Source organism: Ursus americanus, chromosome 11 (genome assembly GCF_024610735.1).
Source record: "Ursus americanus isolate L20-20 chromosome 11, mUrsAme1.1.p, whole genome shotgun sequence".
NCBI lineage: Eukaryota > Metazoa > Chordata > Mammalia > Carnivora > Ursidae > Ursus > Ursus americanus.
In genome coordinates, this window is record NC_142137.1 from 60,952,376 (window position 1) to 60,977,376 (window position 25,001).

The following is a 25,001-nucleotide window of genomic DNA, read 5'->3' on the forward strand; positions in this document are numbered from 1 at the left end:
ACATATTAACCCTTTCTCAGGAATCAAAGTGTGTGTATGTGAGAGAGAGAGGGAGAAAAAATCATCCAGATCTTTGCTTACTCAACCAATAAACAGCTGAGTGCCCCATGTGCCCAATTGGCCAGCCCTAACTCTCTTTAATTTTGGTTCTTTCATAATTAAACATCTCAGTTTTACATCTGTAATTACAATTTGACAGAGTTGAATCAGAAAGAAATATCTATTTTTATATAATTTATCATTGTCTTCTTTTTCCCTAATCATGTCTAAAAAGCATTTGGGGTAGCATATATATTGAATAAAAGGCATTTAAGGATTAACCAACTAGGGGCTATTGATTTTTGTATAAAACCATTGTTTGGATTGTCCACAGAGCTTATAAATCTAAGATCAAACATGCATTTGATTCTACATTGAGAACATAGAGCTGATTTAAATCAAAACCTAATTTAATATTGGGTTAAAGCCAGGAGATCACAAAATGTACAACAATTCAATTGTGCAGAAGTCTTGAGGCTCTGTTAGGGATAGGTGCATATAGGTCAAGTATATGATGTAATTTAGATATATTTTCATTGAAGCCATTTTTATAAAATTAATATATAATGTATTATTGGTTTCAGGGGTACAGGTCTGTGATTCATCAGTCTTATATAACACACAGTGCTCATTGCAATGCATACCCTCCCCAATGTCCACCACCCAGTTACCCCATCTGCCCACCTCCCTCCCCTCCAGCAACCCTTGTTTGTTTCCTATGATTAAGAGTCTCCTATGGTTTGTCTCCCTCTCTGGTTTCGTTTGTTTCATTTTTTCCTCTCTTCCCCTACGATCCTCTTCCTTGTTTTTTAAATTCCACGTATCAGTGAGATCATATGATAATTGTCAGTGAGATCATATGATAATTGTCTTTCTCTGATTGACTTATTTCGCTTAGCATAATACACTCTAGTTCCACCCACATCATTGCAAATGGCAAGATTTCATTTTTTTGATGGCTGTGTAATATTCCATTGTATATATTATATACCACATCTTCTTTATCCATTCATCTGTCAGTGGACATCTGGGCTCTTTCCATAGTTTGGCTTTTGTGGACATTGCTGTGAAGCCATTTTTTTTAAAGATTTTATTTATTAGAGAGAGCATGAAGCCATTTTTTTTAAGATTTTATTTATTAGAGAGAGCGCGCGAGAGTACAATTGGAGGTGGGGGAGGGGAGGGGCAGATGGAAAGGGAGAATCCTAAGCAGGCTCCATGCCCAGAGTGGAGCCCGACGTCACGTCACGATCCTGAGATCATGACCTGAGCTGTAATCAAGAGCTGGATGCTTAACTGACTAAGCCACCCAGGAGCCCCTGAAACCATGCTTTTCAAGTTTGGCATTTCAGATGATCCTAAAGGCCCCTAAACTTAAGGAGAGTCACCCTGATATTATTCAGTCCCATGTGAGTGCAGCAGAAGGCAGGAAGGAAGCGAGGAACTCAGAGTGTGTGAGCAAACCCAGAGAAAGGCTCCATACGACATTAATTTACCAGACAACCTTGAGCAAATCACTCTGCCGGTATTGTGCACAGAGCCAGGGCCGGGCGCTCCAGTACCTTCAGAGCCACACAGGGGAGTGTAGCACATGTGTGGGCCCAGGTGGGGGCGAGAGCAGCCTAAGTACAGGTACTGAAGGCAGAAATGTCACGTGAAACGGGGCGCCAGGTCCCGTGGATCTAATACTTTTTCTGGAGAAACCAGAAATCAAGATATTTTGATCTGCCAACTTTTGGAAACTGGCAACTAATTTAAATTTTTAAAAAGTACTGTGTTTGAAAATTGGGTAGCATATGCAGGTGGAAAGGCCGTGGGGAAACAGGCACTCCTGTAATCATGGAAGAAAAGAATGGCACAGGCCCTGGGGAGGAGAATTTGAGTATATGTAGCAAAATTACATTTGACTTCATTCTGTAATCCAGCAGTCCTCCTTCCAGAAATCTGCTCCAAAGATACAGTGACAGAAACGCAAGCGTAGGGACGCCTGGGTGGCTCAGTCAGTTAAGCATCTGCCTTCTGCTCAGGTCATGATCCCAGGGTCCTGGGATCGAGCCCCACATCAGACTTCCTGCTCCACGAGGAGTCCGCTTCTCCCTCTGCCTGCTGCTCCCTCTGCTTGTACTCTGTCTCTCTGACAAATAAATAAAATATTTAAAAAAAAGAATCAACTGTAAAATTAAAAATTGATCACTGATAGAGAATGGAGGGATAGACCAGAATGGAGAGGAATAGAAGCTAGACTTCTTTAAATATGCATTTTCTTATAGAGTTTACCCCGAAACCATGTAATTATTTTTTTCATAATTATAAAACTAGAGTTAAAAAGAAATTGAAAACAAAATGAAATGATGAGCCTACTGATATAGCGGCTTTGTGGCATAATCGCACAAAGGAAATCCCGATTGATTTTAAAATAGACAATGGAGAAAATACAGCAAATACATTTTTAACTGTTGTCAGTAATGATATCAAATATGATGGTGTTGGTATGGTTATGCTGAAATCCAGTGTGTTGTGGGATAAAGCAAATGAGTAGTTATGTTAGTGTCATTGAACTGGATTTGGTAGGAGACAGGAAACACAGGGTAAGCATGAGGCTAATGAAAAACACTGTAATCCTGAATCCGAATTGCATGTTTGAACCATGGATGTATTTTATGTTTGAAAACACCATGTTCCTAAGTCTGTCCACTGAAAGGGCCTAGAAATAATGATTAACTCAGTGGCAAGACCATCTCGGATACCCAGACCGTGGTCTCCAAATACTACTTGCAACCGAAAGGAATCAGGGCCCCGTGAAGAATGGGTGTGGGGCAGGAAATGTACGAGGTGACCTGGAACATCTTGTCATTCCAGAAAACAAGGAAGCTCCCGGAGTCTGTAGGTCAGGTCACGAATCCTAAAGAAGAGGCTCTACCAGCCAAAACTGGGATCATTTCAGCATCAGTAAAGATAATTCATTAAAAACAACTGAAACCCATTAAATATGTTTATAGTCATGAATTCACGGTGATTAAAAAAAACCCAAATGGTGGCCTTCGATGCTAGAAAACCAATGTGTTATCTCGAAAATGAAGGAAGAGAATCAAGTGTTCGTCTTGCCTTTCCCATACAAACTACAAACTGCAGAGTAACAGTTAATAGGAGGAAGTTCCTTTTTTTTGAAAGATTCTGGCTAATAAATGAGGAAGGAATAGTGGAGTCAGAGATCTCACCATCTGGCATTTCCTAATGAATTAATAGATCAGGCAATAATTACCAGGGGTGGTTAACATCGCAAAGAGAGAGACAACCAGACATTCTGTGCCTCCTGACGGAAACGCGATACAGTTATGACGTATTCCTGCCAAACTATGGAAGCTAAATCTGTTCTAGCCCCCCCGAACCACACCAGTGCAGGGGGCAGGCGAACATATCAGAGGAAACCATAGGGATGTAACCGGCAAAGCAGATGATGAGAAACTGTAGGAAAAACCATCTGGTTTCTTCAACTACAGCTGCAAGGGGAAAAGGGACAAAGGGAGGAATTTATAGCTTAGAAGAGTCTTAAGAGATACCACCCGGTTGCTTTGTGTAGTTATTGGGACTCCAAATCAAATAGGCCAACTGCTTAAAAAAAGAAAATTAAAAAGATAGGACATTTGAATAGTGATGGTTGAATATTCATATTACAGAATTATTTAAATGTGATCGTGAGCATTATGGTGATGCTTCTTTATAAAAGTCCTTATATTGGAGATATATACTAAAATATTTACAAGTGCAGTGATCTGATGTCTAGAATTTGCTTCAGTGGGATGGGGAAACGGGAGTAGTGGGTATAGATCATGAGTTACTATTGAGGTCAGGTAATGGATACTTGGTGATTCGTTATACCATCCTCTCTACTTTTACGTATATGCTGGAGACTTTCTATAATATAAAATTTTTAATCTGATCCTAGTCAACTGAACAGAAAGGATTCTAAGTAGACTTTCCTTTTAAATAAGAAAAAAAATTAATTAAAGCATTAAAATTACCAAAAAAGTCACTGTCTTAGAGTCACATGTGAATCTAGCATGAAGTAGTTTAAAAAGTAAAAAAGAAGTGAAAGGAGCAGAATATGAAATACCACCAAGATAACATAAGGTCTCTTTTTCATAATGTAATACGATGTTAGAGTTTGCAAGAACAATGAATCCTGCTCTCAAATGATTTTCAGTTTAGTAGAAAAAAAGAGGGATTCGGTGGTCCAAGGAGCAATGTGTACCAGATGAACACAGTACAGCCCCGACCTTGCAGGAACTCATGGGCTAGAGCTGGAGACACGGAGGCAGAGAAGATGTCACTGTCGATTGGTAAATGCTCCTGGAGATCTGGGTGTTGCGGAAGCCCAGAGTAGAAGCAGCTGGCTCCGCCCTGGCTCCGGGGAGGCTCCTCGGAGGAAATAAAGCCCAAGTTCAATGTCAAAGGATGCACAGTGGCCATCCAATGCAAGAGGTGGGAAAGACAGCTGCAGAGATAATTGTATACACAAGGGCCTGAAAGTATACAGTGGTTTTCCTGTGCCCTGCACATACTTCCACCATGTTCTTACCACCATAATTAAATTATCTACTTCTATTTCTCTTTCATGTTGCAAATCCACCATTGGACTCTATGTACCTGGGGCAGAAACCTTATTTTCCTCCTCTTCCTTTCCGCCTTCAGATTCACCTAACACAGCAGGTGCTCAGTAAATGTTTATTGACCTCAGATGAATTCAAGTCTAGGTGGCTTCTAGTATGAAACAAGGTAGATAAAAAGGCTTAGGCTATTGCCACAGGGGCTCAGACAGGCCTGCGTGATGGGAAAGGCAAATTTATGGGTATGAACGATATTTCTTTTTATTGTTTTTAAATGCTTATTGATGCCTGTGCTTTTTTGCCTCTGAAAGTCTCTTCTGTTTCCTTGCAGAGTGAAGAGTTCCACATTTACACGCAGTACTGCACCAACTATCCAAGGTACGCGTCATAGATATGCAGCAGTGCCTCTCTGAGTTTTCATCCGGGTTCAGGCAAGGGGTCCAGTGCATGCTGGCGGTAGGCGTTCTGTGCCTGGCACTGCGCCGAATGCCATGGAGAGACTGCACGGCGCGCTGAGAATGGATTAGCAGGTACCCAGATAGTGACGCATTCAGCTTAGGGACTCCCGGCAGAGCCAGTGGGGGGACACTGTGAAAGACCGTGAAAGAGACCAAAAAGATCGTGAAGTGTCCTTCAGGGGAAAACTAGGAACCAGTTGTGTTCAGCTATAATTCTTGCCCGTTACCTCTCTTGTATGTATGGCGTGTTTTGAAGAATTTGGAATGCACTGAGCATGAATTTATATAATCTAGCTGGGGATAAAATATCTTATATTTTTACTATCTAAGCTCTGAGAACTATGTAAAAAGGACTTCTCATCTCATCTGGATTGTGGCTTCAGTTTTGCTGACCCGGGGGCTGCATAGGAGGGCGGTTCAGGGAATGCCATATGGACAATATCATGACCATTTCAGTAAGGGAGCCGGGCCTAAGGTCACTGTTGTCATTTCTTTTTTTCAGCAAAAGACTTTTATTGAGCATTTCTTGAGTCCTAATCACTGTGTTAAATGCTATCAATGTGAAATGTTGAATTTAACTTGCACAATAATCCATAGATGTCCAGGGATTCCAGAAAAGAGAAGCATCTATCACAGTGCGGGTCACGGGACGATGGGTTCTCAGCCATTGCTTCCCCATCATCACCCCTGCCCCAACCCAGTGTACGCGTGAAGGAGCTGAGACTCTCATAGGTTTGTTGATTTTCCAAGGACCACATAGCTAGTGAGTGGACCAGCTAGGATTTGAATCGAGGTTTCTCCAACCTCAGACCTCGTGCTACCCCATCCTTGTAAAGTTTCTCAACAGAACTTGAGTTGTTATCTTAGGGGACCAGCCAGGAAGATAAGAGTGACATGCTCTGTTGTCTGTCTTGGTGGAAACACGTCCCTACGGCTAAAGTGGGTGGCAGGATCCACCTAGAAGAGAAGTCAGCAGGCTGCCCTCCCCGCCCCCACAGCTACCACAGCAAGGAAGAACAAATGGGAATCCTGCTCGGAAGTGGACCCAGAAAGCCAATTTGGATTCAAAGGCACGAAGCCAGAGGCCGAGATTTATGTACAAATACTTTCCATTGGAGGATTGTAGTCTCCCTCCCTAAACACTGGTCAGGATATTGTGCTGTGGGGATTTATATGGTTAGTGGTCAACCTCGCTTTTCCCGGGTTTCCCTAAAAACCAAATGAAACCGCCAAACCCCACATGCCAGTTAGTACAGTTATCACCATAGCCTTATCAGTAGACACACCCATCGTTTACGCAGTTTCGCTTAAGCAATGTTCTCTCCTACAGTATTTGTTTCTACCTCTAAGCCGAAGGTAGTAGAAAATTGTCGGACGCACCAACTAAATCCCATGAACCGGAAGCTAAAATCCAGCATGGCATCACACCCTAATCCAGAGAAGACTCGGCCCTCAACTTCTCCACTAAACTCCTAAGGGAAAGGAAAAAAACAAAAACAAAACAAAAAAAAAAAAACATTCAAACTCTGAAGAATCAACACATAACTAGACCCAATCATCAGCATGGGAAACACTAGCCGGGCTTGTCTGGGGGATTGTGTCTGTATAAGTTTCATTATACACATGTCATTTGAAGAAATAACTTCTGAATTTGCAGTTTGGGAATTTTATATTAAGATTTGTTGAAGTTAGTAATAAGAAAGAGTACAAAAATAAAGGCAGCTTTTTCTCTATGAGGGTGCTTTAGAGTCAAAGGACAGGCAAAGTCATTCATGCAAGAGCACCATGGAGTCTGGTCCCAAGCCCGCTGTGTTTTGCCAGGAAGTAGGAACTAATACCCTTGCCTTCTAGCAACTTTTAGCTGTTTTTTTGAGCATCAAACTCAACTAAATGCAATGACGGAATAGGATGTTAGGGAAGATCAAATCGATAAATACAAATTAATGTAGAATGGACTCAGTCGTGTGACTAGAAGCTAAAGATACACGAGAGGAAGGAGTAGGAAGGCCCCGGGAGGAGAGTTAAAAACAGTTTCTCGGAGGAAGTGTTTTTTTCTATTTTGGGTTTTATTGTACTTTCATGTTTTCTTTTCTTTTTTATTGTATATCTTCAACTGTGAGGAAGGAAAGAAACAGGTTAGCAGAGAGATGTTCGCAAGGCATGCTCAATGAAGCAGGCATGTCCGGCTCTTGCCCAATTGTGTGGTTTTCATATTCATAGAAAAATATTTCCTCTTGGCCCCTTGTCTCCAATCAGTTTGCTTTCTGAAGCCCCGCTCTCCTTTCCCCTGTCTTAACAAGCCAAGAGTGCCAGGTGTTTCAGCCCATCTGACAACATTTCTTCTCCCTTCGGATCCAGGCTGGAGATATTAAATGTCGCCGGCACACCTTGACAGATGTCCACCTTCTTCATACCAGTCACGCCCCAGCAGTTTCGCTGGGAAGAGACACAAGCCCTCCCTCCTTTCCCCAAGGAGGGGCCCAGGCCCTGTCAGGTCATTGTCCTCAGATGTCTCCCTGGGCCCTGAACCTGGAGTTCAGTGCGCTCTGAATTTGTTGCAGATGTCCTGTCCTTGGGCACGAGCTCAAGCCTTCAGATGGCCAAAGGGCAATTGGGCAGCCGATTCTGGCTCTGGAAGAACCTTTAAAAAGACCCTCGGCTACATGATGAAGAGTATTTTTGAAATCTCAACTTCTGGGGGAAATAAACCTGTTTGGACAGATAATTCTCAAAGCAGATGGGCACAAAAGCGATTCTAATAGATTTATTAGGAGACCTCCATTTCACTTCCTTCCAAGGAGTCTTATTTTGTTGTTTGGCTCTAATTTTCTAAATTAATCCTGAAAACATGTTACTAACTTGGGGAGTGAGGGGCTGAAATCACTTCCACCTGCTTTCTTCCAAGTTATGAGACCATACGATTTTAATTTACGAGTGTGTGTGACTCCACGAGCCCACTGGCTTTCATGTATAAGATATGAACGCTGTTTCAACTCTTCCTCTGGGACGTTAGGGGGTCTATACTTACTACCTTTGGGGGAGCTGGGATGCAGAAGGAATTCGGACCTACTTCCCTAGTCCACTGAGGCACACTCCCTAAGAGGTGAGGTTCCCTAGCTGTTTCAGAAACTGTCTTTGGAGGGATCTGTCCAAAAATTCTCAAGGGCTGTGGGCCATGGTTTCCAAAGATCTACACGGAGTGTCATGCTGTTTGTGCATTCTACAAAGGCAACCATCAGAAGGGGTGACAAATGTCCAGCATGGGGCTGGCTCTCCTGAAGAAGGAGCTCCTTTTTCCTAGTACCGAGGTGCCCCATCCTTGCAGTCTGACCTGTGGAGACTGAGTACAGATGTGTAGTTCGAGCACTGCACAGATACCCATTTGGGAAGCAACTAGGGGCTAACATCTGACTCAGGCCCCCTTTTTGCCAAGCCTGTGTCCGGGCCGGGGCCTGCATCCCTAGAAGGAAGGAGCTTGCTGCTTAGAAGCCGTGGTCCATGTCATCAGCTTTTTCTAGTGCCTTTTTCTAATCCATCCACCCAAAGAGACACCTTTTTCTAATTTGCCCAGAGGCATTTTAGTCTAGCTCTGGCTCCGTTGCTATGCTACCTGGTTTAGGGCATTTAAAACTTGAATACCCATCTCATTATTACAATTTAGGTAAAAATGTATCCTTCTTGCAGGTCAGTAGCTGTGCTTACAGAATGCATGCAGAACAAGGTGCTGGCCAAATTCTTCAGGGAGCGTCAGGAAACTCTGAAACACTCACTGCCTCTGGGGTCCTATCTCTTGAAACCAGTTCAGCGGATTCTCAAATATCATCTCCTTTTGCATGTAAGTTTCTGCCTGCCCTTGAGTACTTTCCAGGGGATGGCGATTTTGTGCGTCTATTAAGCTTCGGGGGGAAAAATATCAGAAAAGGCTGTGGACATATGGAAACGTTTTTCACAGTCATACTTTACAACAGACCAATCTGCTTTGAGGAATTAGAGATATTTATATTCCGGGCCTGCAGCGCCATTGACACCAGCCAAGTGAAAAGATTCATTTTAACTCTGATTCTGATAGGGCTTAGGAGTACCTCGCTCTGGGCAGTGAACAGTTTCAGGCACAGAGCTATCACCTTAATGAAAAACAGATTTTTGTGTGTTTTGTTTTATCTCCACGAGCCTAGATTCAGTAAGCAGTTGGGCAGGAGAGCTATCTGTCAGAGATTGGCTTTTGTAGGAGCAAAGAGAAGGGGCTGGAAAAAGAGAAGACCGATGAGTGGTGTGAGGAATGATCTTTGAGCTTAGTATCACTTCAGGGTTTTTATTGCATTTCCCATTATTTGTACACAATGCAAGGAGGCTTTAGAAACAAGGGTAGACATAGCTCTCACAGACTCATGTCTTCCCTTTAAGGAAGTTGATAAAATTGGGGGAAAGTTTTGTTGCAAGTAATTTTTGTTGGGTCGGTAGGATTGGATTGCCCTCAAAACACAAGAAAGACCTCAAGCAGTGGTCAGGGTCCAGGCTCTGGGTTCAAATCCTGTAAATCATCCACGTTCACTGTGGCTTATAGGCAGTCCATCAAAATGAGCTATTGTTTTTGTTTTATTATTTTTAAACTACATTAAAATCTTAAGATTTTAATCCAGAGCTCTTACCTGTATCACCATGCTTGCAATTTATATGTATCTCTTTTTATTTTTATTTTTTTATTTTTTTATTTTTTTTAAGATTTTATTTGTTTGACAGAGATAGAGACAGCCAGCGAGAGAGGGAACACAAGCAGGGGGAGTGGGAGAGGAAGAAGCAGGCTCACAGTGGAGGAGCTTGACGTGGGGCTCGATCCGGTAACGCTGGGATCACGCCCTGAGCCGAAGGCAGACGCTTAACCGCTGTGCCACCCAGGCGCCCCTATGTATCTCTTTTTAAATGATTCCAGGTTCCCAGCTTGGATAATCACTCCAGTTTTGCTCAGTTCACACACATCTACAATTTTAAGAACGCTTATTGTCCAACTTTGCTAGAAATTTCTCAGCTCTGTCGGTTTGCCTGGGTGGCTCATGTTTGGAGAATCGTGTGTCCTGTGAAGCCACATCAGGGATATCACTCTAATTGTTCAATTAATACTCATGACCCCTTAGATTAGTGGGATTAATTGGCTAAACCAGTGTCCAAATCATGCTGAGATGATACCTGTACCAGGATAGATCTCTGCTGGACTGTGCTAATATGGCATTTAAGACTGGTGTGTCTCAATAATCTCTAAATATAGCCTTCTAGATAGGTGGCCATGAATCAAAAGCAAAGTCTAAGATGGCAGTTACTTAAGCATGTGAAACATAACAAGTCAGGATCCTTACAAAACGGTAATTGATAGGGGAAAATAGCCCTTACCCTCTAAATTAGGAGCTGGTGTCTTAGTTTAGGCTACTATGAGAAAATACCATAGCCTGGATGGCTTCAATAGCAAACATTTATTTCTCACAGTTCTGGAGGCTGGAAGACCAAGATCAAGGTGCCAGTCTCGTCAGGTTCTGATGATGTCGCCGTCCTGGGTTGCATTCTTGTTTCCTTAGGTGGTGGAAAGAGGCAAGAGAACTTCCTGGGGTTTCCTTTTATAAGAACACTAATCCCATCCGTGAGGGCTCCACCCTCATGACCCAATCACCTCCCAAAGGCCCCACCTCCTAAGACCAGCACAATGGGCGTTAGGATTTCAACATGTGGCTTTGGGGGCTGGGGGGAACACACACATTCCATCCATAACAGCTGGTAATGAAGAACAGTGGTTAGATTAATCAGAAACTAACTTCTGGTTGCCTTTGAAGTATTTTTGCTTTTATGGGTGATTTAGAGTGTTCCTTCTGTGTCACTTACATCACTTCAAAGTTGTGTAGCCATCCATGAAGATCCGCACTGAAATACGCTCTGTACTCCTAAACCTGTTTGTTGTTGAACAGGATTGCCTCTCAGACCAAAAGAAGAAATTATTATTTTTTTTAATCTGCTCTTGATCTGGAGCTTACCTGGGAGCTGTTATTTTAGCAGTAAAGTTTCATAGAACCTTTCTAATAGCTGAGTCCGAGTGTGGAAAAAAAATGCAAATTCCTTCCCAGTTTCTAGCTAGATGGAAAACGTGAGTATTTCGTAAAAGTAAACAGAGATTTACAAAGTAGGACTATAAAATAATGGAACTAACCTTCGTAAGTTATACCATAAGATTCAACCTCCATCCTTTGGCTTAATGATTATGCACATCATCGATGTCTCAAAAATGATCTAATGGACTATAATATCTTTTTACTATTTTGCCTGTTTATATAGGTTACTGTTATCATTTTAAGAAGATAGAACTTCAACTTAATAAGCATTTATTGACCACCCAGCTCTCTGGTAGTTACTATTAAGTAGATAAAGAAATAAATGATACAACAGTCCCTCTCCATAGGGTCTCGAGGGGTCTAGGGACATGTGTCTTATGTGCTGGAAAGAATTAGAGCAGAGGGGCTCCTGGGTGGCTCAGTCGTTAAGCGTCTGCCTTCGGCTCAGGGCGTGATCCTGGAGTCCTGGGATCGAGCCCCACATCAGGCTCCTCCGCTGGGAGCCTGCTTCTTCCTCTCCCGCTCCCCCTGCTTATGTTCCCTCTCTCGCTGGCTGTCTCTATCTCTGTCAAATAAATAAAAAAATTCCCATAATGCCGGGATCACGCCCTGAGCCGAAGGCAGCGCTTAACCGCTGTGCCACCCAGGCGCCCCTGAATAAATAAAATCTTAAAAAAAAAAAAAAAAAGAGAGAGCAGAGATCACGTCCCTTTCGTGTCCCTGGGATTGTGGAACTCCAGTGCTAAGCTGAGTGCTGATCCCCAGAGAATAGTTGAATCATGAGATCGTCCTCAACACTGTGAAGACTTGTCTTTCATGAACTTCGTTTGGGGCTTTAAAGCCTTGACTACATGAAAAGACACTTGCTATAAGACATACTTTTAAAGGTAATGTCCACTCTGTTGTTCAGTCTGTTACATAGTCCTGTGTGACACATTTTATTTCCTCTGGGAGAAAAAGGAAGTATGTCTTCTATCCTGTAAGGGTGAGAACTCTATTACGTTGGCCACTAGGAAGCTCCAAAGTCTCCAACCGTAATAGCAGTCTTGTATCTGTTGTAAGTGTAGCAGCTCTATGAGACTTAAGGAACTGTATCATGTTTTCTTTTATCCTCCTCCTCGTGAAACTCTGATCCACTTCTATGTTTCCTCCCCCCATTTTCATTCCTATCTTACCATTTCTTTGCAGGTCTATTCTGGTACGTTCTCTCAGACTCTTAAGGCACGATGGTGGTGTGTAAATAAACAGGCAAAAGGGAAATATGAGGAACTAATCACAGAGATGCTGTGTGTGCCATTGGTGATATGAGAAAAAAATGAAAATAACTAGTTCTCTCTCTCCTTTTTTTTTTTTAAGGAAATAGAAAATCACCTTGACAAGGACACAGAAGGCTACGATGTGGTGCTTGATGCTATCGACACGATGCAGCGAGTGGCCTGGCACATCAACGACATGAAGAGGAAGCACGAGCACGCGGTCCGGTTGCAGGTGAACCCTCGAGACAGCGGCGCCTGGCGGTGCTGCGGGGGCCCTGGCTTAGTACCATTCTTTCTTTCTTTTTTTTTAAGATTTTATTTATTTATTTGAGAGAGAGAGAGAGCACGAGCAGGGGGAGGGGCAGAGGGAGAGGGAGAAGCAGACTCCCCACTGAGCAGGGAGCGCGATGTGGGGACTCGATCCCAGGACCCTGGGATCATGACCTGAGCCGAAGGCAGATGCTTCACCGACCGAGCCCCAGGCCCGCCTGCCATTTTCCAAATCAGATATTAAGGCTGCCCAAGTGTTGCATTTCATCCATGGTCTTGATCGTAGGTCTCTCTAAAGAAAGATCAGGACGTGGCTAATTCTAATCACTGTGTAAGGTGGAATTTAAGAGAAGTCACTTGATAACTTTTAAACGAATCGTTCGCTCGTAGCCCCTCCAATTCCCCAAGTTATAAGTTGGAGTCTCCTGCACCCTTACCTTATGTTAATTACAGATAAGTAATTCTTGTTGGAAGCCACTTTCTCAAAGCTGTTGCAAGGGTTTTTGAGCGTCACTTCCTGTCTCCCTAGTGAATGCAGAATTGTGGGTTGGTGCGTGTGCGATATGGGGCGGGGACTCAGAGGAAAGAGAGCCTGGAAGCAGGTTCCTCGCAGTTCCACTTGGTATGAAGCTCACCAGCGCACGCCAAAGGCCTCATTTCTAAAACAAGACAGACAAGAGCTTTGCTAAGGCTCTTTCCAGCACCAACATTTTGGACCCTAAATCCACAGAGGCATTTGATAAGTGCTAAGCCAATGATCATGTCCCAGGCACTATTTAAAAAACAAAAGGTCAGGCACCTGGGTGGCTCAGTCAGTTACGCGTCTGCCTTCAGCTCCGGTCATGACCTTGGGGTTCTGGGATGGAGTCCCGCATGGGGCTCCCTGCTCAGCGGAGAGTCTGCTTCTCCCCTCTCCCTTTGCCCCTCCCTCAACCCCCACTTGTGCTCTCTCACTCTCAAATAAATAATCTTTAAAAAAAAAAATAAAAATATAAAAACAAAAGGTCATGTGGACCTAGAGGCTGGTCACGGGCTCCTGCGTGTCCCTGGAGTGAGACATGAAAGCCCAGGTGACTCCACGCTGTGCAGGGCACCTGTGCCCAACTCAAGAAAAAAGGTACAGTATTCAGCTCATAAATTTAAACAAAACTCTAGGATTCATCTGTAGGCGGCCAGAGTATTGTGTGATGGAATTGACGCTCAAAAATTGAGGGAAGGTGACATTCTCATCTTCCAGGCCATGTCTGGTTTTTATAACAGTCAGAAAAGGTTTAATGTGTCATCAGCCACGTGCTCTGTGGACATAATGTCCATTGCATATTCAGAAATGGCTAAATGACCGGTTTTTCATACCTTATAAATCTGTTTGGCATTCTGAACACACTGCTAACTCAGGCTCTGGCTCAGACATCTGTCTCCATTTCTATCTGTTTCTACTTGCAACCAGTGAAATTTGAGGTTGTCCTATGGGCTGCTTAATTAAATGCTGTTTGTATTTTCATCTTTCAAAACAATAAAAAATCAGCTTCCTTAAAACACATTAATATGGATGTACAGTACATCCCAAAGATACTTCAAAGTCATGTTCTCAATTTATATGTATCAAGTACCATTTAAAACATAGTGGCTGACGAACTTCATTTCCTTTCTCCAAATAAATGGGATTAATATCAGGGAATTTCTAAGATGTATCTCCCGTGACTTCTCATAGACCTTAGTTTTGAGTTACTTATATGTGGTTTGGATTTCAGTTTCTGGAAGAAGGTTTGTGCCTCAATAACTCTGAAGGTTTTTGTGCAGAGAATAGGGGTGACAAGGTCAAGGGAAAGATGCCTATTGGAGAAGGTCACCTACCTGTGGCCTCTTCACCCAGCTTTTGAGAGACATAACTGCTGTCGCCAGCCATAGAAGAGGGGTTATCACGGAATGGAAATAAGTAATTGGCAACTCATCAACTAAGAGCTTGATTGATTTCTGTTCAGCCTTTAGTGACAGCCCCCATAAGTGTGGATTTAGGTCAGGGATCACTGGACCCCATCGGACACCAAGTAGATCCGTTAGCCCCGATCAGAGACAGTTAGACACCGTTCTTGAGACGCGGCAAATGGGCCACGTTGCCCTTGCCGCCAGGTCCTGCCACCTCCTGTTTGATCACACGGAATGGTCACTTTTTCAGGAGATACAGAGTCTGCTCACTAACTGGAAGGGGCCAGACCTGACCAGCTACGGGGAACTGGTGCTGGAGGGCACCTTTCGCATCCAGCGGGCCAAGAACGAGCGCACGCTCTTCCTCTTTGACAAGCTGCTGCTCATCACGAGGAAGCGAGACGACACGTTTACGTACAAAGCCCACATCCTGGTAGGTGGGAATGTCGGTCAGGGGCCAGGGCTTCGTTCCGTTCTCTCCCCGGCGTGCCTCACGCTCTCTCTGCTCTCCGGCTCAGTGTGGCAACCTCATGCTTGTGGAAGTGATACCGAAGGAGCCGCTCAGCTTCACCGTCTTCCACTATAAGAACCCGAAGCTGCAGCACACAGTGCAGGTAACAGCAGGCCCTCCCCTCCCTGCGGGGCTCGCTCTTGGAAGTGAGGAGCGCCGTGGGCTCTGGCCACACGGTGTATTTCCAGCTTGTCGAGGGCTATCGGAGGGTCTGGATCTTGTGAGTTGGTGGAGGCATGAGTCGTCTCACTGTCCGCATTGCCGTCTGGTAGGCTAAATCCCAGCAGGACAAACGCCTGTGGGTTCTGCACCTGAAGAGACTGATCCTGGAGAACCACGCGGCCAAGATTCCGGCTAAGGTAAGACGATGGGGTCAACAAACAGTAAAACGTGAAGGAGTCCAAGTCCCAGAAGGCAGCCTGACAGTAATAAATGTTCGCCTTGAAAATAAAGACAATTGAGAGAGAGGATACGAATGGGATCAGCGAAAGCAGTCAGGTTTATTAAGATGACTCACATATAGGGAGATTGTCAAAGGTGTTTGTTTGTTTTTAAATTTAATTTATTTGAGAGAGAGAGCTTGAGGAGGGGGAGGGAGAGAAGTAGAGGGAGAGGGAGAGAATCCTCAAGCAGACCCCTACTCAGCATGGAGTCCGACGCAGGGCTGGATCCCAGGACCCAGAGATCATGACCTGAGCCAAAACCAAGAGTCAGACACTGAACCAACTGAGCCACCCAGGCGCCCCAAAGGGTTTGTTTCCTTTTTTATTGTTGTTGTTATATTTTCTTTTTGGGCTTGAGCAAAGAAAAAATAAGGAAAAGACTACAAGAAAATTTCTAGAGAACTAGTAGGAAACAGTTGTGAGAAGTATTCAAAGCTACACCTATTGTGAAGAGAGCTAGCTTAGGTTCTGTGGGAATGTTAGGGAAAGAAGATTCCTCAGCTATGAAGGAATTTGTAGATGAGGGACCTAGCCATATATACAACAAACTGTTTGCCAAAGAGGATGAATTAATAGAGGTGTAAGCCAGGTGTTGTGGAAGGATAAAGTATTCAATTACAGTTGAATGGGGAAAGGAAGGAAATACCTTTTACCTCAGTCTTGAAGGATGAGGAATATTTTTATTAGATGGAGGAAGAAGAAAAACCAAACTGAGAGAACAGCATAACAAAAAGAGATGTGACTGGGTGCACCGTGTTCGCAGCACACAGACCGTGTGTAGGTGGAAGGGCTGGGTCCTCAGGAGGTGGAGCAGGCGGGGAGGCTGGAGAAGTGGAAGGCAGTCGCTGGGATACGAAGGCCTTTGAAGGCACACAGGAAGGAGTCTGATTGCATTGGTGGTAGGAAACTACCGAGGGCTCTGGAGGAAGGCAATGGCGTGGTCTCTCCTGTGTTCTGCAAGTGTAACCTTAGGGACAGGGTGATAAAGGAGCTGAAGGAGTGACACTGGGGGGAGGAGAAGAATTGGCAAGCCACCACAGTACTCTAGAAAAGAGATGAGGACTTCAGGGAGCCCCAGCAACAGAGGGTGGCAGGTGCAAAAGCTCCCAGAGAGGCAGAGGGAACGGGATATTGCCCACTAGGTGCACGAGAAGAGCGAAATAGGAGGCAAAGATGAGTCAGGGGTTGGGCCCAGAACACAGTGTTGAGCTCTGAGAGAAGCTGCCAAGGGGACGAACCGGTTGGATGGGAGCGAGGAGGAGCTCTCACTGTTGGTGTGCGCGGGCGAGTCAGCCCAGGTGGAAATTCAGGTCTTGGAAGCTGCGGGTCTGGAGGCTGTCTTGACACAGACAGTCACTGAAGCCCTGAGCTTTGCTAGGACCGCCCATGAAAGTGTGTAAAGGAAAGAACCCCTGGGAATCGCAACATCTCCGTCACCTGCGAGCCAGTGGGGACTGAACCACCAAAGGGAGAGGGACCAGGGAGGCAGTAAGAAAACCGAAGGAGAAAGGCGTGGGGACAAAGGAAAGAAAGGAGCTCAAAGAGGGAGAGGGTAAAAAGAGTCTCAAATGCTGTGGATGTCACAACAGATTCAAACAGGGACGTAGATACTCAGTTTGGCAACTAAGAGAGCAGGGAGAGCTTGCAGGGCTTTGGAGAGAAAAGCGGAAATGAGAAGCCCCAGACCGAGTGCAGACTTTAACCAAGTTCAGAAAAGATGCAAGGACTCAGTCCTTCCACCTTGAGGAGAGGCGAGGTCAGAGCAAGACACTGGTGTAGGTAAAGAACACCGTGGACGTGACCGTGGGCGGCGGGAAGGAGAGCGTAAGGATAAGCAGTGGGGCGCTCTTTGGACTCCACCTTGGGAAGCCGGAGGGTGGGATCAGGAGCTCAGGGTGAGAGGGTCACCTGGGAAAGCTGAAACCTCCTTCCCAGACCTGGGAGAGGAGAAAGATGAGACAGGACCGAGGACCTTTGAGATGGACTTGGGTGAAGATCTAGAGTTTGATTTCCCTGGAGTTGGTGATGATGTCATGTGTCGGGTGGGGGGAGCCCGGGTGGGTTTGGGTGCCTGAGGGAAAGCAGCAAGGCTCAGAACACTTGCTGAAGGAAATAGACCAGTCTGTAGGGGTGACTACAATAATTTGTGCATCCACGACCTGAATGAAGTAGGCCACCACGAATCAGTGTGATGAGGTCGTTTGGAAATCTGCTCAGCAACTTGGACACTAGCGTTGAGGAACCACAGCTCAGGGGGTGGGCGCCAGCAGAGCCACTAACGGGGACGATCAGCCGCACATGGGAAGGTGGGCGCCAGTCAGCACAGCGACCGAGCGTGATTCCCAGGCTGAGCGGAGAGCGAAGCCAACAGAGGGAATAGGCGTGGCCTGAAGGGCCGCTGGCCTCGGAGAGTCCAGAACTGGCTCAGCCGAGTTAAAGGCGGGGGGATGGAAATACAGAGGTCTGTAGTTGAAAAGGGGACTTTTAGAGTTCTGGGTGCTGCTGAGGTCCTGGGGGCCGCGCTGATTGTGTGCTGCTGTTCTGGAATGGAGGAAAAGGTTGTCAGAGATAAAGTGCTAGGAGCTAAGGTGAGGGTGGAGAATGGCTCGTCCATGTAGGTGGTGAAACGGTCCTTGCGGGGCTGGAGAGGGAGGGACGTGGAGCTGAAGGTGGGATGGCGGTCACGGGAATCGAACTGGGGGCTGAGGGAGAATTAGGACCAGGGACATTTCTGAGAAAGGAGCGTCTGTTTGCTCTGCGTGTTTTGAAAGGCATTTGAAGCTCGTTCTCAGGGGCTGTCAGCACTGATTTGGTGCCCAGGAAATGACTGTGCATAGGTGTGTGCTTAAGTTAAGCAGGAGTCTCTATTCATCAGGGTGTTGTGAGACGGAGGGTAGCTCATGCAGAGAAGTGATTGCGTTTTCTCCATGGTTAGTTCTTCGGTTGCTGGCCCTGTGCCTTGGAATGACCTGAGCAATGACAAAGTGTCTTTGATATGCCCCACCCACGGTTCACCTGTCTCCTGGGAAAATCAAAGCTGCCAAAGGATTCTGAAAGGCCATTACAAAACCAGACCAGCTTGCATACCTGTCCTCTTTCTCCCACACAAGACGTGGTATTCCAGCCCCTTCTCCCTTCAGGCGTTGAAATGGTTCATCTAGTCACCACAGATTGCACTTTTTTACCCAGATTCCTGACCCTTTTTGAATCTAAACATTATTTTTTCAGCTACAACTTCTGGAGCACACATACAGTGTGCTAACTCCTTTGTATTTCGCCCTCAGCAAAACACCTTCTGAGGAAGGTTTTACTCTCCCCATTCTAGAGAAGAAAAACAGAAGCTCAGTGACGTTTAAGTGCTCTGCCCAAGTTTATACAGCTCCTACGTGACTGAGCCTGTCAGACCCAGGTCTGTCTGGGTGCAGGGAGCAAGCCTTAGCCACACTGCTCCCAGTGGCAATGAAAATACACTTATTTAATGTACTTGATCCACTATGATGTTATAATAATTTTCTACTTTATTTAAGCAGGTTTATTATTTTTTTAATGATTTTTTATTATATTATGTTAGTCACCATACAGTACATCCCCGGTTTCCGATGTAAGGCTCGATGATTCATTAGTTGCGTATAACACCCAGTGCACCATGCAATACGTGCCCTCCTTACTACCCATCACCGGTCTATCCCATTCCACCAACCCCCTCCCCTCTGAGGCCCTCTGTTTCTCATAGTCCATAGTCTCTCATGTTTCATTCCCCCTTCTGATTACCCCCCCTTTCTTTATCCCTTTCTTCCCCTACTGATCATCCTAGTTCTTATGTTCCATAGATGAGAGAAATCATATGATAGTTGTCTTTCTCTGCTTGACTTATTTCACTTAGCATTATCTCCTTCAGTGCCGTCCATGTTGTAGCAAATGTTGAGAACTCGTTCTTTCTGATAGCTGAGTAATATTCCATTGTATATATGGACCACAACTTCTTAATCCAGTCATCTGTTGAAGGGCATCTCGGCTCCTTCCACGATTTAGCTATTGTGGACATTGCTGCTATGAACATTGGGGTGCATATGGCCCTTCTCTTCACTATGTCTGTATCTTTGGGGTAAACACCCAGTAGTGCAATGGCTGGATCATAGGGTAGCTCAATTTTTAACTTTCTAAGGGACCTCCACACTGTTTTCCAGAGTGGCTGTACCAACTTGCATTACCACCAACAATGTAGGAGGGATCCCCTTTCTCCACATCCTCTCCAACAATTGTTGTTTCTTGCCTTGTCTATTTTTGCCATTCTAACTGGTGTAAGGTGGTATCTCAGTGTGGTTTTGATTTGAATTTCCTTGATGGCTAATGATTTTGAACATTTTTTCATGTGTCTGTTAGCCATTTGTATGTCTTCATTGGAAAAGTGTCTGTTCATATCTTCTGCCCATTTTTTGATTTATTTGTTTCTCGTGTATTGAGTTTGAGAAGTTCTTTGTAGATCTTGGATACCAGTCCTTTATCTGTAGTGTCATTTGCAAATATATTCTCCCATTCCGTGGGCTGCCTCTTAGTTTTTCTGTTTCCTTGGCTGTGCAGAAACTTTTAATCTTGATGAAGTCCCATAAATTCATTTTATCTTTTGTTTCTCTTGCCTTTGGGGATGTGTCATGAAAAAGGTTTAAGCAGGTTTATTATTAAGTTGAAATTTTCACTTCTCTCTTCAAGACTTTTTCTCAAATCTTTTTCTCCAAAGCTTTCAAAATCTGTTTATTCCTATTAAATAAAAGAAATGCATAATGGGGAATTTTTGTAAACATCAAAAAAAAGTCTGACCGTCTAACACCGTTACCACAAGCTGCTGGAAATTCATCTGTGTGGCTCCCAACCTCCTTCCGGTCTTTCAATTCAGGGATGGTCCCTGGCTGACTCCTAGAGGAAAATGTGGGAATAGTACATTTCTGAAATTAAATGTCAAGATGGGGAAAAAAAGATATTGAGTTCTTAAAGCTTACGTTTAGAGATACGAGGAAACTTCTTGGAAATAGCCCTTTTGTTTATTCATGTACATGATACATACACTAATCTCCTCTAGATTGAGAATAAATCTGAAAGTAGAGCCTTCTGCATATTACATATCCACCTGGTTCGGGAAGTGCACTGCACAGAAATTGAGCTCACGTCTGTGTTTGAAATTAATACTAACTAGTAATCCCAAACTGACTATATGATAAAAATATCAATGTCATAAAAATCTAACCATTTGTTTTCTCAAACTTAAGGTGGTTGCATCAAGGCTTTTTTTTTTTAACCTCCCTCCTTTTTTTTTGTAACTAAGTATTACCATTTAGCCTAAATATTTTTACTGTGCTATCAGAGATTATGGCAAAATACAATTAAATTATTTTTAAGGTGATTTTAGCCCAATGTTTGTAGGTTAGGTCACACGACCCTTGAACTATGAAAATGACACGGGGGAGCAAGATAGGCTACCTAAAGTAATTTTTTCCCCCTCTTTGAATCCTCAGGCGACATGGTGCATGTTAGGGTGATTAACTTTCTTTTTGTATTGCCCTAAACATTAATACCATTGGCAGCAATAACAATAAAAAGAAGCCTCAAAGCATTAAAGCTGCAAAGGTTGGGGTTGAGGGGAGAGGAAAGCCAGAGTAGAGGATTATCCGGTCCAATCCCTTGGCAGGCGGGTGGTAACTTCGTTGGGTTGAGTGCCTGTCATCTGGGCCTAGCACCAACCCTGAAAGGTGGGTCCTATCTTGCCGTTTGCGGCCTCCTTCCAGATGGGGGCGGTAAGCTTAGCTCCCCACAGGAGGGCGCTCGTCTGCTTGAAGCCCTTGAACTATGTGTTAATGCCTCAAAGAAATAATGAGTTCTTGAAAGCTTTTCGTAAATCCCTTCTTCAGGTGGGATAGTATAGGTAATATAGGTCTTCTGTATGACGATGGGTAATTTAAAGAAGAAACAAGAAGTAATTGCAATTTATAGCTATACTTTCTTTCTTTCAGGCCAAGCAAGCGATACTTGAAATGGATGCCATTCGTAAGTTTTGTTCTCTTAATACAATTTGAAATTTTCTCGTCTCCTTGCGTCTCTCGTATTTTCTAGCTTAGAGTTGATAAAAATGTCAGTCGTAAGAAAGGGACAGCTCTCTATTCACCGTGTTAACAAACAGAGCCGGCAGACAGTATAATCTCTTCTTAACACATTCACTTGTTTGTTCACTGATTTCTCCTGGTTTATCTATGAGTCACCTGATGGCTGGACACATGTCTAGATTTCTGTATCAACGAAGAATGTGAGACCTGCTGCCAGGGTCAATTCTTACCCTCCCCTCCACCACCACCAGAAATTAAGGTTTCGCATACAGTTCCCACCACACCCCATTGGAGGGAGATCTATGTTGATTACCTGCAAGAATCATGCCAACGAAATAGTTAATGGTTTCCCTGATTTCAAAATTACAACTGCCCCACAAATGTGATTGTATTTCTAGGCTTGGAAAACAGGCAGAAAATAAATAGAGGTGAGGTCTGTCCTACAAAATAAAACCTCGTTCAACAACATCTATCACATCCTTGTTCTCTCCCAGATTAAACAATAAAAAGAGAATCGATGGCTTTGAAGACTTACAACCGGGTCTAATAAAAACTTTTACCTACAGCATTTGAAATAACTTACTTTTGAGGAATCTTTCCCCAGGTGCAAAGGGTGATTCACATACCGTCCACACAGCTGGTGGTTAGCTCTGCTGGGGAAATAAAGATAAGCACCCCACCACGTGGCTGAGACCCCCCAATGTCATGAGAGAGGACATGAGGTGACCCCTGTGAGAGGTCTAGGCTGGGGCCCGCTGCCCGCTTCTCTAAAGCCCCCCGTTTTATTCAGTGGAAAAGCTCTTTAAGATTTTTTTTTTTAAATGAAAACACTCTATAAAGAGAAGGCAAGGTCAAGGATGAGCATGTTAGATTTAAGAGAAAAGGTGGGAGGAAGATGGGGGTCTGCTATTTCTGTGACTGACTTCATTCAACAGAACCGAGTCCTCGTTCCCAGCCTCTGCGCTAGTTCGCGGACACCAGGAAGTTCTGTGAGGGCGCAGAATGATTCCAAGCCACTGATTGGTGCCACGTGCCTTTCTTCCAAGCCCAGGACTAGGCCAGAGCAACCCAGCCTGGGAAAATTCCCTCATTTGCCCTACGTTGACTTTGGACTTGGCTGGGTATGAGCAGAGCAGACCAGTCCATTGGGCCAAATGACCTCATTTATGTAACTTTGCTACTGGCAGTGGACAAATGTGTGGTCTTTACAATCCTCGGAACTCTCTCGAGCTTTGGACACCCTTGAAGAGCCTTAACCCTATTGCAGCCACGTCCTAACACTGTTTACCCTCAGGCTTCAGATGATCAATGAAAGTGCTAGAGTATTTTAGGATTAGACCCAATTTTCTTTCTTTTTCCTTTGTTTCATTTTTTTTTTTTTAAGTAGGCTTCATGCCCAATATGGAGTCCAATAAGGGGCTTGATCTCACAACTCTAAGATCAAAACCTGAGCTGAGATCAAGAGTCTGATGCTTAACCAGCTGCGCCAACCAGGCACCCCCTAGACCCAATTTTCTTAATCTGAAGTCTGTGTACCCCTTAGATAGGTAGAAAGACATAAACTGTGAAATGAAATGAAAATCCCTTTTCCGGTAAGAGAACCTAGAGCATTCATCAGATGTTCAAAAGAGCAATGTCTAGAAAAGTATGAAGAGTCGCTGCACCGGAGGACAGCTTCCGTGGCCAGGCATAGCTCGACAGCCTCCACCTCCAAGCCAGGCACAGACGCCTCGCAAAATCGCACCTGCAGTGAAATCTCCAGACGCTTTGCCCTGACAGAGCCCCTGTTGTGGCCCATCACGGCGGTCAGCCTGTCAGGGGCCGTGCTCACAGTTCAGCTGCAGTGGTGTTGACGTCGGTAGAATTTTCTGACCTCTGTGGGTCATTGAGTTGCAGATGACCCTGAGCGGCAGTAGGGGGTTAAGCACACCTTCCACATTTGAACGACTTCCTACAAAGGGTTAAAGACAATGGTTATGGCTCTTTTCTGCTAGTGAGGGAAAAAGGAGAATACGTAGGAGAGCGTGTGTGTGCGTGTGTGTGGGTGTGTAAGAGAGAGCCCGAGAGCACACACGTGTGCGAGAAAGGCAGCTTACCTTGCTCACGGACCCCTGCAAGTCCCAATGTAAACAAAAAGTCCTGTGATATATATTCAACACCAGTTATGGAAAGGAGAGATTATACCATGTATGATGGAAAAGAATAAATCCAGAGATACCCAAAGCAAGTCTTTCGGATCTGAGAAGTCACCGAACACCTCCTTCTTATCGGTGCGTGTGGTTATCTTTTCAGATTACCCTGGCTTCTGTTACAGTCCCGAGGGAGAGACGAAAGCGTTGTGCACTTCTAAAGACGGTTCGGCTCCATATCGGCTAAGAAGAAAATCTGGTAAATAGGATGTTGTGATCAAAATTTAATAATCTGGGGGACAAGTAACGAAAGAGCCTTTCAGTCTGCCTGTCAGGCTTTCGTTCTAAATTTTTCTCTATTACTCTCCATTTTCCGGGGAATGTAAAACATACCAATCAACTAATTTTGCTTTGCATAGCATCTTACCACTAGCATGCAGGTACTTAAAACCTGTTGACTAACACTAGGGGAAAATTGTATCCTATAAATGACACATGCAAAAGATGATTCAAACCTAAAACCTTTAACACATGTTTGCCGAACCAGACTCCATGTAGTATTCTCTTAGCCCTCAGATCTTTTTTCCATTTGAATCAGTATTTATTGAGGACCTACCTAAGCCCCTGCACTGTGTAAGGACTGGGAATGCAAGAATAAATAATAATGAGATAGGTAATTGTTTCCTAGGAGGCTGTAGTCCAGTGGGAGAGTCAAAAAGGGCAAATAAGTACTAGTCCGTATAATGGACTGTGGTAGAGACTGAGTGGGAGGAAGTGTAGAGAGACAAAGGAGAGAGAGGGGGGCCAACTCTCTCAGAAGGAGAGAGAAGGCTTCCCAGAGCAGAAGACCTGGGATGGAATCCGGTTGCCAAGGAGGCAGATGGGGCAGGACTAGCACATGCAAAGGCCCTGAGCCAGCATACCTTAGATCAGACCAGTTCTACTGCCGGTTGTTCAGCCTGGCTGGAACGTGGGAGGGAGCTGTGGGTGGAGGTGGAGGCGTGCAGGGTAAACCAGAGAAGTGGCTGGAGCTGCAGAAGGGTATGAGCCTGAACCTGCAAGCTACGGAAGGATTTTCAGCAATGAAATGTTTGCCTTCTAAAAAAGCGAATTTTGGCTTGATGTGGAAACTGAAGTAGGCTGTCCATCTAGTCTGGGGAAGAGAGGATAAAGGC

General features: G+C 44.6%; 1 protein-coding gene across 2 annotated transcripts in view; it reads left to right on the plus strand.

The window, feature by feature from the left end:
• Window positions 1–25,001, plus strand: part of PLEKHG1 (pleckstrin homology and RhoGEF domain containing G1) — a 218,388-nt gene that overhangs the window by 177,846 nt on the left and 15,541 nt on the right. For both annotated transcript variants that reach the window (XM_045805347.2, XM_087865582.1), the window contains 8 exons: window positions 4,978–5,024; window positions 8,789–8,939; window positions 12,553–12,684; window positions 14,899–15,081; window positions 15,167–15,262; window positions 15,432–15,518; window positions 21,608–21,641; window positions 23,990–24,085. In XM_045805347.2, coding sequence (XP_045661303.2) covers window positions 4,978–5,024; window positions 8,789–8,939; window positions 12,553–12,684; window positions 14,899–15,081; window positions 15,167–15,262; window positions 15,432–15,518; window positions 21,608–21,641; window positions 23,990–24,085 — 826 coding nt within the window. The remainder of the gene's footprint in view (window positions 1–4,977; window positions 5,025–8,788; window positions 8,940–12,552; window positions 12,685–14,898; window positions 15,082–15,166; window positions 15,263–15,431; window positions 15,519–21,607; window positions 21,642–23,989; window positions 24,086–25,001) is intronic.